Raw genomic sequence first — 14,939 nt, 5'->3', positions numbered from 1 at the left:
ACCCCTATGTTAACGTTTGTTACAAATTATTTATGAAAGTTAATTGGTACTTCATTGTTCCAAAGGTAATTGCACTCAAAACGTAGCAGTAACTCCAAACCAGTACAGGTGTCATTCCACAACAGCTAGCTTTTGTCCTTTCTTATTTAGCGTATTTCTCTTTTTAAGAAGTTGTAGAAAAACAGTACAGATGTAACCATTCCATATGGCTATGTAATATTTAACTTTGCTTTCTTTTTTTTTTTTTTTTTTTTTTTTTTTTTTTTTTTTTTTTTTTTTAGGATTAAATTAATTTGACGGCTCTCTCAACGCGTAAGGGAAAGTATTTTCAAATCTGTAACGCCTCAGTACTGCCTGTTTTGCTGTGAAATCAGGAGTAAGGTAAGTTTTGAACGTAAATGGAATCATTAGTTTGTTAATTTTGTCTTTTGGAGCAAAGAAAATTTCGACTATCTAGTAAAAATGCTGAGAGATTCTTATATATGAAAATGAAATGAAATCTTTCAGTTTAACGTTCCACGATTATGTCTGTTAGGCTAAGGGAGACGGTGATTAAAGCAAATGAATGATGATGGAAGGATTCGTGGAATGAAAAGTGGGAGGAAACGGGAGTACTCCGAGAAGAGCCACGGAAACCTACTTGACGAGGAATTGAACCAGAGACCCCATGCACCAGAGGTAGCGTTCTAGCACTGAGCCATATTGCCTTCCTGCTAACAGATTCTCAATTCAATGGTTTATGTGTTCTAGTGTTTAATCAGAATTTTCTCTGAAACGGCTAGTCCATGTTTACTGTAAATAAACACATATGCTTCCAAGCACGCACAAGTGCGTTAAGAAAATTCTTTCGTCATAGCAAAAAAGTTTTCAGTATTATTCAGGGAACATATTTTCGAAGCCCTTTACTTGGAAACTGACAGTTGAACACATATTGCTTTTAACAGGTTTCAATTTGTTCAAAACAGACTATAGCTATTTACAAACTAAGAAATGTGCGTACAAATATTCCATCCTCTTAGCTTGGAAGTAACTATTTTAAATAAAAAGCACCTTTTAGTATATCATTGAAAGACTAACATTTATCGGTCTTACTAGAGTGAAAAATAAGTTAACTAATATATTCACAAACCTAATTCAATAATCCTCTTTGCACTTCCCAGTTAAATTGCATTGAATCAGTTTTTCAGGGATGCTATTACTTTCTTTTTCAGTAGTACTAGAAACAGAAGTATATAACGGAAACTTGGAAAAGGATTGCTTGAACATAAAAAAATGTAAAAAAGAAATTTTATTCACAGATTTTTTAACACTTTTTTTTTTAGTATTAATGAAAATAGTAGAGTTTAACAATAACTGTAGTTTAAAATGGTTTTATTGTGAAATGTAAGAGGGGTTAGTGTATAAAATTCATACATACACGTCCGTCCGTCAAAAAATTAGCCACCTACACATGAACTTATCTAATACGTGGCAACGCCGGATGTGGACTGGACTACTTTCTGTATGAAAGTAATTCGATGTGGCGTTGAAGATATAGCACATCACATAAAACTTAAATTCACTGACCTCAGTAGATCCTGAAGTTGGAGAAAAGTACGGGAGTGTATTATATTTCGCGCGCTACTGCAAGTAGTACCACTGATTTTTAATTGAGTTTGTGTGCTCATTGCTTGAAATTTCCTGTGCAATACTGCTTCAGAAATTGATTAGAAAGGACCTGACTTATTGGACTGTGCTGTTGAATTAAAAAAAAAAAAAAAATAAAGTGGAGTGAAACTCATGAGAGGCATTAATGAATTAGGTTTTTTATGCGTCCTTTTCTTTTCTTTTCTTTCTTTCTTTTTTCTTTTTTTTTTTTTTTGCTTTTTTTTTAACACGTGTTAAACTATACTAGGGAATCTGGAATTAGATTTCTGGGCTCTCGGCACCTATGGCCAGTTAGCCCGTTAGCTATGAGGAGTGACGTCCCTCGGCGAGCACACCATCCGAGGAAAGGGAAGGAAGGAAGTACCATCTTGGCATTTGTCTGGTGTGAGTGAGGAAAACCCGGGGAAACCTCACTCAGGATGCGTAGCCTGAAAAAGCTTTTACACTTTTTCGACCAAGTACTGTTAAACTTTACCTTGTAGATCAGTCGGATAACTTGTTTTGATACACCAACAAATCAGGTATGTTCATTTACCGTTTACAGGGCACGCTCGTTTTTCTACGCCAGACAATAATACTATTTTACCATTGACCAACTGGGACAATCACTTAAATTTGAGACGTCAATGATACTGTGGGAGACTTTCAACGTTACTTCCATTTTATTTATTTAGTTATTTTTAATACGATATGCTTACTTCTTTGATTCTTAGGTTAATGTTATTAATATTCACAGGACAGCTAGTCATATACCAATATTAAATTTCCCATAATTGAACGTACAAATAGAAAATGCAATACCTAGGTATCTTGTATTGTTTGGTGAAAATTTACGGTATTTCAAAAGTATCTACCATAAGTAGAAGATTTGCTTGGTATATAATTAAAAACAAACCAACTATTTGCTGAGCAAAACAATATATCTAATCTGATGAAGCCAAAGTGTTAGTTGGCGAAACTGTCACACGTATGTAGTTTTTAATGTGAATATATTGTTTTGCTCAGCAAATAGTTTGTTTGTGTTTAAAAGTATCTAATAATAACAGTGGTTTAAAATATCCGTATATATTTCTATTACTTCTTTTATGATCAATTATTTCATGTTTATCATCCTTTTGTTCTTGTCTTTTAACAAATATATATACTAATTGAAATAGTGAGTAATTAATTCAACATATAGTATTATTATCATTGTAAAGATTGTTCTCTTTTTCTTATGTATCCATCATCTATATATTCAAGTCCAATTTTGGTCGTTTGGAACATATTTCATATTTAAGATTCGTACCTGAAGCTCCTTTCAGTGCTTAAGAGATTAATGGTAGGTTACACACTAAATAGCTTCTATAATGAAAAAAAAAAAAAAAAAAACCTCACGTTTCAGTTACGTACAAACTGTATACAAATTTCATGTCTCTTTTTCCTCACGACTTCATTAATTGGACATGAATCCCCTCTGCTCTGAACGTCCCATATACCGCTATACAGCGTGTAATAAAAAAAGGTACGGCAGAATTTCAGGGGTGGATTCCTTATGGGTAGACAATCAGAAAAGTTCATATGACCATATGTCAGGAAATGCATCGTTACAGAGTTACGGCCATTGAAACGCCTGATGCTGTGAAATAGTCACATTCTGGTCGTCCCTTAATGTGACTCAATTTAAACCTCAATAACTCACCTTTTACTTGAGGTAGAAAGATAATTTTGGTATCAATGTGTTTCTGAAGGATAAAGCTTTCGACTGATATATATTTCATGTATGTGGAGGGTGCCACTGTGGAAGGGGAGGGTAACTACGTGATGAAAAAAACTGCTAGTGTCCCTTCCCCGTTCGCCGTGGTACCTCCCACATACATGAAGTACATATCGGCGGAAAGCGTTGTCCTTCAGGAACACATTGATACCAAAATTATCTTCCTAGCTTAATTAGGGGCTGATTATTGAGGTTTAAATTGACTCATATTAAGGGGTTACCAGAATGTGACTATTTCACAGCATCAGACGGCTCAATGGTCGTAACTCTGTAACGATGCATTTCCTGACATATGGTCATATGAACTTTCTTGCCTGTCTACCCATAAGGAATCCATCCCTGAAATTTAGCCCTACCTTTTTGTTACACCCTGTATATAAAATCGAATGAGAGTTTGTCATCTCATCAGGCAATAATTACTGAATCAATTATCTTTATACTTGGCAATATTATGAAGCTTAAGGCTCCCAAGAATCATATGATATTACACTAATAATATTCGGCAGGAGGGTGAGAAGGGGTTACGGGGTGGACAGTAAGGAACATGTAAAAGTAATTCAAAACGATCTATATTAGTGTCCAGTGCAGTTTTTGGGGTCACTGATATGAATAACGACAATCCCGATGTAGTGTAAGTCCAAAGATTTAGTATTTAGATTTCTGGGCTTTCGACATCGAAGGCCATTTAGCTCGTCATGTTTGAGGGATGATGGCCCTCAGCGAGCACACTATCCGGGGAAACGAAAGAAGAAAGGATTGGGGAAGGAAGGAAACGGCCTGGAACCTATATGTTAGGTACCATCTGGCATTAGCCTGGCGTGAATGAGGAAAACCCAGGAAAGCCTATTCAGGGTGGCTGGCCTGAAAAAGGGGTTTAATACTTTTTCGACCGAGTACCCCCATCGGGAATCGAACCCGGGACTACTCGCACCGAAGACGGGCCACACGTAATGTAAGTCCTAGTACAACCCCTATCAACATGTGAGAAAACATAGAGATGACATTACATATTTTTATCATTTTACATTCATTGAAATGGATATCCTAAGCGGAGAAGATGTTAAAAGATTTTATATAAATCTATTCTTCCATAGCGAGGAACGGATATTCCAGTTAGTAATTTGTTAAGACAGACGTATTATTTGAACAATAGTAAGTATTGTACTATTTTGTACAAACGTATGTACTATATAGTCTACTGAACGATTATTAATTCAAATAAAACAGAGTAAAATGAAAATATAGAAAATAAAAAAAAATAAAAAATGGAAAAATTCTTTTTATTGACTAACTTTCAAGACACAATCGTTAGCAAAACAAAATTTTATTTCCTCAATAAAATTTTTGAAAGAAATTCACGTAGCAATTAAAAAGAAATGGCAAGAACTGCTCAACAGAAAGAATGTATATCATGCCAACAATGTCAAACTGCACAATCCACCGTATAGCGAGGACTTGGTACCGTCGGACTACCATTTGTTTCTATATATACATAGTAATCTACATTTTCTATATCTAGAAATGAAAGTGACTATGTGACTTCAAACCTCTTGAACCACCCGACCAATCTCGATCCAATTTTCGACATAGATAAGTTTCGGGCCTGGGAGTTGTTAGCATTTCACGAGATATATAAAAATAAATAAAACTTAATAACTTTTGAACCAGGAGACCGTCTCGATCAAATTTGCCACATACATAAAATTCGGACCTGAGATGCTTTTTATTATTTCACTTTGACGGGACAACGTACCAGACGGGGAGGGCGAAGATATATAAAAATGATCAAAAGTGACCGATATTAGTGCCGAATCCATAGTTTTCGGGGCCGTTGAGATAAACGGTGACACTTTCCATGCTGGTTAAATTCAAATTCAGCCCCGCAGCTTGGGGCAGGCGGATATCTATATCTATCTATCTGTGGAGAGTGTCACTGTTTATCTTACAAAAACATTGGTAATTTTCGATCATTTTTTAATATCGCTCCCGCTCCCAAAATGCGGGGCTGAATTTGGTTTTAAATGGTGTCGGAAGTGTCACTGTTCTTCACATTGACCCAGACAACTATGGATACGACACTAATATCGGTCAGGAAGATCCGGGTTCGATTCCCGGCGGGAGCTCATGTGGTTCGGATTCCACGTTAATCAGTAGGTCCATGTCTCATATAGCCTCGCTGCTGAACGGGACCTTAAACTAAAAATCAACTCAACTAATATCCGTCATTTTCGATCATTTTTAAATATCTCCTCCTCTCCCTCCCCAATGTTGCACCGTCAAAGTGAAATGATAAAAACAATCTCAGGCCCGAGCCTCATCTATGTGGCAAATTTGATTGACATTTGTTTCGTGGTTCAAGAGTTGACCCCCTCTCCAATCCCTACGTTGTGTGTCAAAGTGAAATGAAAAACACTGCGAGGCCGGAACCTCATCTATGTTGAAAATTTGATTGTGATCTATCGGCTGGTTCAAGCGGTGCGAAGTCTCAAACATACTCACTTTCATTTATATTATACAATATACAGGGTGCGGCAGCGTTCATAGCGTAATTTGACTTGCGTAGTGCAATGACGTACTGCATGAATACGCGCCAGCTCGTGCCGCATTCGTGTACTAATGAGCTGCCATTTCGAGTGTGACAGTAATATGGAGCGGTGGAGTGCAAAGCATCGTGCCTTTGCTGTTAAAAGTTATTTCAAGAATAACAACTCTGTTATTGCTACCCAGCGTCTATTTCGGCAACATTTCAACTTGGGACGTCATGGGAAAGTTCCACATGGACGGACCATTGTGAGGTGGGTACGTGCATTTCGAATAACAGGTTGTGTTTGCAATGGCAAACCGGGAAGAAGTGAAAGAACTGTGCGGACACCAGAAGCCGTGGAAAATGTTCGTGCTGCAATATTGCGTAGCCCAAAAAGACATGCTCGTCGTCATTCGCAAACTGCATATGTCCGATCGATCATTCAGGAGAATATTGCAGGAAGATCTCCATTTTCACCCATATAAGCTGCAGATTGTTCAGAAAATTAGGCCTCGCGATTGGGTTTCACGAGAAACATTCTGCTTAACCATGCGTGATCTCTCGCCAAAATCCACGAATGTTGCACACCATCCTGATGTCAGATGAAGCTCATTTCGAGTTATGTGGTTCAGTGAATAAACAGAATATGCGTTATTGGAGTGATGTAAACACGCATGAACTGCACATCAAGCCGTTGCACAGTTCTCGTGTCACAGTGTTGTGTGGAGTTGCTTCCTTTGGGATTATTGGCCCATACTTCTTCGAGGATGACAGCGATGTGGCTGTAACTGTCACTAGTGAACGCTATCTAAAGATACTCCAAGACTTCGTTTTTCCTCACTTAGGTATGGTCGATGTGGATGTGGAACAATTATGGTTTCAACAAGACAGAGCGACCTCGCATACAGCCAGAATTTACATGGATTTCTTGCGACAGACATTTCCAGGTAGAGTAATTTCCCGTTTTGATGACATTTCCTGGCCGCCTCGCTCACCTGATCTTTCATGTGCAGACTTTTTCCTTTGGGGCTACCTGAAGCAAGAATGTTCCGAACACGTTGTGCCACCATTCGAAGGATCACATCAGAACTGCCGTCGGCAATGTCCCAGGGAATACGTTATGCCGAGTTATGGAAAGCTTCCAACGCCGCCTAGATGAATGTGTTGTGCTGAAGGGGCATCATTTTTACAGGAGTCAAAATCAAAAAGTAATCCACGCAATGGGCAATGACTTACACATTAGTAAATGGAGTAACTTTAACTATTAATTGACATAAGAGGTAATAAATAAATTACAGTTACTGGCTGATGGTGTGTTTTTAATATCCTATGAACGCTGCCGCACCCTGTATATATTATACAATATATATATATATATATATATATATATATATATATATATATATATATATATATATATATATATATACTGATTACATCTTATAGCTGAAAAACCCTGCAGGACATCAGACAAAAGTTTTGTCTTTTACTAAGAAAACTTATATTATTCAATTCTCATTTGCTATCGGATTAATTCATATTGCATGTTGGTGATTATAATATTAATGCTGTAACAATGGTTTCCTTTTGTTTAGAAGCTACAAATTGCTATTTGACAAATTTCTCTTAATGTAGATTATGGCTTCCTCTTTCATTTCTTCGGAAAGTGACGAGGACGTTCAATTTATAAAGATTGTACGTTTGTATGACATCGATTCAGATTCTTCAGAAGAAAGAGAGAACTCTAGACAGGTAAGCACTAGTTTTATGCTCTAGAAAATCAGCAGAATAGAGGCACTTAAATATACAATAGTGGTTGTCTTTAAGGTGTATACTTAAAGTTTTAATTGGGGTGCATTGCGAAAGTTTTTTTAATGACCTAAACATAACCATTTTTTTTAAAATTCTCTAGATAGAAGAGTTATACAATAATTAAACGTGGTAATTTTAGACATGAATAAAAAGATAGAAGCTTTAATGTGTGATTGATTAGTTGCTATGTAGTGTTTGAGAATAGTTTTATGTGTTGAGACATTCTTGGTAGTTGACAGAGTTTTTAAGCACACACTTACGTTTTTTATTGAAGTTGTTGTCCCACAGCAGCTACTTGAGTACTTAACATCGTGGAGATCCAGAGAGAGAAATTTTCAACATAGATGAGGTTCGGGGTTGGGATGGTATTTATCTATTCACTTTGACGATAGAACTTAGGGGAGGAGGCAGGAGGGGAAGATATATAAAAATAAATAAAACTTAATAACTCTTGAACCACCGGACCCATCTCGATCAAATTTTCAACCTAAGTGAAGTTCGAACATGAGATTATTTTTGTCATATCACTTTGACGATGTAACTTTAAGGAGGGGAAGACATTTACAAATGATCAAAAATGACCGATATTAGTGTCGAACCTATATTTTTTTGAGGTCAATCAAAATGACCAATATCAGTGTCGAATTCATACTTTTCGGAGCGGCTAAGAAGAACAATGACACTTCTGATACAGTGGTCCGCAACATGGGGAGGAGAGCGGATATATAAAAATAATCGAAAATGACCAGTATCAAGGAGCGCTTTAGTAATAGTAAAAAGTGACAGACAACTAAATGGTCCAAATGGATGAATCGAGTTGTGGGATGAGACATAGTGCGCCTGATAGAGGATGTGAGCATATGTATATGTGCAAAGTTATAGCGGCTGAGCGCCATAAGAAACGGAGAGAGAGGGGGTCAAAGTTGGTGGGAGAGGGGGTCAAATTTGGTGGGAGAACGGCTATGCTAGATTAGTGAAATTCATCAAATAAACTGTTAAATCGTACAAATAATGAAAGATATACAATGCAAACGGTGGTAGTTTCACATATTGTCAAAAGAATTAGCGGAGTAGATCATAAACCGCCGCCGCCATCTTGAAATCCGCCATTTTGAAATATGTGGTATTTTTTAAATGGAAAGGTGGTCATGTAATATATCAATTAGGGCCAGAATGTTCTCAAAAAGTCAATTATGAACTTTAATGATCATTATCTGTACTTATTTGGCAGATTTAAGATCATCTTTATAGTTATTTACGAAAATCTAGGAGACCGATACTCGTATGTTGAAAGTTTGAATTATCATGAAAGCATAAGTAAGTTAAACATACCTACAAGCCAATAAAACTAAAAGTGAAGTATGATATCCACGTTGTATATTATTGTAGTATTATTTATGACATTACTTCCAATTTGCTTCATATAACGTATGGTGAAAAAAATTTGCACAAAATTTTCAACACTACAAACCCTGGCAACAGTGAACCGTGGTACACGATATGAGTTATGCAGGAAGATTAGTGTATCTGTCGTGCATTAGCAAGTGTGGGAGGAGAATGACGCACAACAAAATGAGTTTGGCGTTAAATGAGAAACATCTTTTCATATATCTCCCTCCTCCCCTCCCCTTATTTGCACCATCAAAGGAAAGTGACAAGAACCACACACCCCCAAAAAATCGAGGCCCGATTCTCAATATTGTGGGAAATTTGATCGAGATCGATCAGGTGGTTCAAGAGTTATTAATTAAGTCACTTTCTTTCTCGTTTGTTTATATACCTCCCTCCCTTCTCAACAAAATATTCTAGGCCCGAACTCCATCCATGTAGAAAATTTGATCGAGATCGGTTTCGCGGTTCAAGAGTAATTAAGTTTTATTTATTTTTTATTTATCTCCCGCTTCTCCCCCACCCCTAAGCTCTACCGTCAAAGTAAAATCATAAGAAACATCCCAGGCCCGAGACTCATCTATGTTGAAAATTTCGTTGAGGTTGGTCCGGTAGTTCAAGAGATTAAGAGTCACAAATATAATGACTTTCAATTATATAATATAGATTGGTTTTTATATAGAAAACGAAACTTCCCCCTTCAAAGCCTTTACCCCTGCACTTGCACCCACAAGAAAATAAAGTTGGTGTCGCGACCAATAATTTGAAAGTCGAATAGTAGGTAATTTTGAGTAGAACCATTTCTAAGGATAATAACTAAATGTAGATTGTATTGTATTCAACCAGTTTTTCTTTATTTTATTTTTTTATACGAAACTACTCTGTACACAACTTAATATTTAACACACATATTTACAAGACAGTACTGAAATGTGTAAACGATTTTCTACATTTAGAATATAAAGTTTTTCTTAAAGTTTGTCTTTAGAAGCAAATAATATTCCACAAGCGTTGGTACAACAATGAGCATCTGCAAACTTAATTGTTGTGGCGATAAGAATTTATATTTTTCTTCGCTTCTCAACGAATCACTAAGGGCTTGACTTAATTCGTTCTGTTGTTTACCAGTAACAAGAGTGATTTTATTCAGTGTAGTTCATTCTGTGGTCGTCTGTCGTCAGTTAAACGTAAGTAGCTTTAGTATTATTACAATTTACTACTTTTTTCTGTTTATTAAATTATAAAATTTTAAAATTATATAGAATTTGTTTGTTATTCTATCATATATATAGTAGGACTAGCAGCGTTCACCCCGCTTCGCTGCGGTCACCCCGGAACGCAATAAACTTTGTTACTTAGATAATTTTTACTTTTTCGCTTTCAAGTGATATGATAAAAACCATAGAAGATTGCACTAATGTTAACATTATATCGCCTGTCATTTATGTTAACCCGCCCCGCTTCGCTGCGGTCACCCCAACCCGCCCCGCTTCGCTGCGGTCATCCCGGAACGCAATAAACTTTGTTACTTAGATAATTTTTACTTTTTCGCTTTCAAGTGATTTATAGCGCCTGTCAGTTATGTTAACCCGCCGAGTCACAGGGTCATGCGGGTTGCATATAAATACGTTTATTTTTATACCTATGATGAACTAATAACAAAGGATTTGTACGTATTGACACCTGAATGGTCAATTATCTCAAGACACTGGTAATTGAAAATTAAAGTGATATGATAAAAATCATCTAGGGTCCACATCCTAACAACCCCCCAAAAATGAAAGAAATCGGTTCAGCCGTATTAGCGTGATGAGCGGACAAAGGATTTTTTGTACGTATTGACACCTGATTGGTCAATTATCTCAAGACACTGGTAATTGAAAATTAAAGTGATATGATAAAAACCATCTAGGGTCCAAATCCTAACAACCCCCCAAAAATGAAAGAAATCGGTTCAGCCGTATTAGCGTGATGAGCGGACAAAGGATTTTGTGCGTTCTCTTTTATATATATAGATGAAATGTCAGAAAAGTGAATAAGGCATTTCCATCATTATAGACGAATTCTTCTTAATTTAGATTGTTATATAGAGTGGCGTATTTAGGGGGGCTTCCGGGCTTAAGCCCCCGAATTCTTACTTACTATAGTAAATTATATGAAATATCTTGCAGAATTTTCACATTTTCAGGCAAAGCCCCCTGCCCCGAAAGTTAGCAAAGCCCCCCGAAACAAAATCGTAAATACGCCACTGGATATATAGGACCGTATTACCTCATGATTCACTGTTTAGGAATGAACAATAGGGCCACAGTGGTTCAGTGGTAGAGCGCTCACCTTTGCTGCGAAGGGCTTTCTCGTTCGATCACAAGGAACCATGTGAGTTTGCTGTGGGCAAGATCGTGTTCATAGGTTTTAAAAACAATATAGGTTGAATGATATGGTAGAATGCTTACTTGATCCCAGCCCCCGCCAAGTGAACTTTGTGGAGGACAAACACCGTGTGCGTAGGTTTTCTCGGAGTTCTCCCGTTTCCTCCCACTTTCTTCATTCCACCATTTCATCCATTACTCATCATCACCGTCTCCTTTAGCCTAATCGGCATAACCGTGGGACGTAAAACTCAAAGATTTCATTTCATTTTCATTTCAGAGTGCTTACTTCTTTTTAGGAGGGTCCCTCATTCGATACCAGTACATGCAAGCCTGTGGTGTAGAGCATAGTGTCCTAGATTTTACTCGAGGCTTTCCAATTACCTCCCACATTCTCATCCTACCAATTATTTAATTTTATTTAAAAACTGAACACTGTCTGTATTTTTAACTGTTTTAAGCATCTAGGTCAGTGTTTATTAACCTGTGGTTCACGGTCCACAAGTAGTTATCAAGATCCTTATGGTCCTCTTATATTCAATATAGTACAAAAAACGGGTGAATTGCCTATCGCTCACTATATTATATACCACACTGGTAAAAAATGAAATATTTGATTTAACATCCAGTGACTATGCCCTTGAGGCTAAGGGTGACGGTGATTAAAGTAACAGAATGATGGTGGAATGGCAAAGTGGGAGGAAACGGAACGATGTTGTTCCCCACAAACATAGTTACACGTGGGTCCAATCAGGGACTCCACGCACCATAGGTAAGCGCTCTATAATTCAAACACTGTCCCCTTCACACTGGAGTATAATAGTCATACATAAGGGGGATCGCCGAAGAATCACTGGGACGACATGGGTGTCATTCGATTGGTATTAACTAGTAGATCAATAATTTATATTAGATTATCCAAAAATTTATTTTTCATCTGGGAAATTAATACAAATTCGGGATTTTGGGAAATATTGTCCAGTTATCGAATGGGTCAATATCAGTGTCATTCGATTGGTATTAACTAGTAGATCAATAATTTATATCAGATTATCCGAAGATTTATTTTTCATCTGGGATATTAATAAAAATTCGGGATTTTGGGAAATATTGTCCAGTTATCGAATGGGTCAATATCAGTGTCATTCGATTGGTATTAACTAGTAGATCAATAATTTATATGAGAATTTCCGAAGATTTATCTTTCATCTGGAAACTTAATAAAAACTCGGGATTTTGGGAAGAAAGTGCGATTTCGTGTATACTAATATCAAAATTTTAAATGGCATTTATGTCGTTCTGAGGAGCCACGCTTTTTTATGAGAAAATTTTACAATTTCGCGAATTTCTCTTGATATTAGGGTAGGATACGTTAAGATAGATTAGTTTAGGTTGATTTAGTAAGTTAGGCTAGGTTAGTTTATTTTATGAGGAAATTTTAGAATTTCGCTAATTTTTGTTCTTCTTACGTTAATAGGTTAGATTTGGTTACGTTTGGTTCATTAAGGTAGGATATGGTAGGTTAGCTTAGGTTACGTTATACTATTGCAGATAGTTACATTATATTTTAAAACTAGCAGCGTTCACCCCGCTTCGCTGCGGTCACCCCGGAACGCAATAAACTTTGTTACTTAGATAATTTTTACTTTTTCGCTTTCAAGTGATATGATAAAAACCATAGTAGATTGCAGTAAATGTTAACATTATATCGCCTGTCATTTATGTTAACCCGCCGAGTGACACGGTCATGCGGGTTGCATATAAATACGTTTATTTTTACCTATGATGAACTAACAAAGGATTTGTACGTTATGGACACTTGAATGGTCAATTATCTCAAGACACTGGTAATTGAAAATTAAAGTGATATGATAAAAACCATCTAGGGTCCAAATCCTAATAACCCCCCAAAAATGAAAGAAATTGGTTCAGCCGTATTAGCGTGATGAGGGAACAAAGGATTTGTGCGTTCTCTTTTATATATAAGACTAGCAGCGTTCACCCCGCTTCGCTGCGGTCACCCCGGAACGCAATAAACTTTGTTACTTAGATAATTTTTACTTTTTCGCTTTCAAGTGATATGATAAAAACCATAGAAGATTGCAGTAAATGTTAACATTATATCGCCTGTCATTTATGTTAACCCGCCCCGCTTCGCTGCGGTCACCCCAACCCGCCCCGCTTCGCTGCGGTCATCCCGGAACGCAATAAACTTTGTTACTTAGATAATTTTTACTTTTTCGCTTTCAAGTGATTTATAGCGCCTGTCAGTTATGTTAACCCGCCGAGTCACAGGGTCATGCGGGTTGCATATAAATACGTTTATTTTTATACCTATGATGAACTAATAACAAAGGATTTGTACGTATGGACACCTGAATGGTCAATTATCTCAAGACACTGGTAATTGAAAATTAAAGTGATATGATAAAAACCATCTAGGGTCCACATCCTAACAACCCCCCAAAAATGAAAGAAATCGCTTCAGCCGTATTAGCGTGATGAGCGGACAAAGGATTTTTTGTACGTATTGACACCTGATTGGTCAATTATCTCAAGACACTGGTAATTGAAAATTAAAGTGATATGATAAAAACCATCTAGGGTCCAAATCCTAACAACCCCCCAAAAATGAAAGAAATCGGTTCAGCCGTATTAGCGTGATGAGCGGACAAAGGATTTTGTGCGTTCTCTTTTATATATATAGATAATACACAAATAACATTCGTTTCTTTCTTTTGAACTAATTTCTCCAGTAAATCTTGCATTTTTACTAAGTCTTGTCCCCCCACAATGACACTAGCCACTTTTAAATAATTTCCTGTAAATAATATTGTAAGTATTCAACGACTTTCTACAGCATCTGTAATGGTTTCACACTAATAATAGTACTCCTGCAACCGTAAAATACAGCTTCCCCACGATATGCAGAAATACTCTGCCGGTAGAAATTAATATCTAATACAATCCAATTTCATATGTACTCACTAATTTTAATCGTAAATTATCATTTTTATGACGACATATTGTAAAACCTCACAAGCGCATGCAGATATTGGTGGATACTTTGGACAATTAACATTTTCGTAAGTTATAGCTTCCTACATTGAGTACAAGGGTAATCTCAGTATAATGTGTTTGTCTAGTACGCCACCGTTCTAAACAATTACCGTTGAAACATGAATTACGTGGGAAATTGTCACAGAAGTATCAGTAAAATAATCGAAGATAAATATTTAACTTAGTACTGAGCTTGTGATGATCTGGAATGACATTGTATTCTTCTTCATCCCAAGCATTGCTTTTCTGTTGAAGTGTCGATCCAGGTTTTCTTTTTCTTTTTTTTTCAATTATGTGTTTGTATGTATTTAAGCACAAGCTGTTTTAAAGTATTCTCTTTCCGCATTTATATACACGATTCTTTTACCTTCTGCCATTGTGT

General features: G+C 36.7%; 1 protein-coding gene across 1 annotated transcript in view; it reads left to right on the top strand.

Annotated features, from left to right (window-relative positions):
* Nucleotides 1-14,939, top strand: part of LOC145674256 (uncharacterized) — a 113,295-nt gene that overhangs the window by 34,763 nt on the left and 63,593 nt on the right. Inside the window, exons 3-4 of the mRNA XM_081744091.1 lie at nt 282-381; nt 7,563-7,679. Coding sequence (XP_081600217.1) covers nt 7,566-7,679 — 114 coding nt within the window. The 5' untranslated portion in view covers nt 282-381; nt 7,563-7,565. The remainder of the gene's footprint in view (nt 1-281; nt 382-7,562; nt 7,680-14,939) is intronic.

Source organism: Thermobia domestica, chromosome 17, assembly GCF_964235325.1.
Source record: "Thermobia domestica chromosome 17, izTheDome1.hap1.1, whole genome shotgun sequence".
In the NCBI taxonomy this organism is placed as follows: domain Eukaryota; kingdom Metazoa; phylum Arthropoda; class Insecta; order Zygentoma; family Lepismatidae; genus Thermobia; species Thermobia domestica.
The sequence above is the reverse complement of the archived record's forward strand: the minus strand, read 5'-3'. Positions and strand labels throughout refer to the sequence as shown.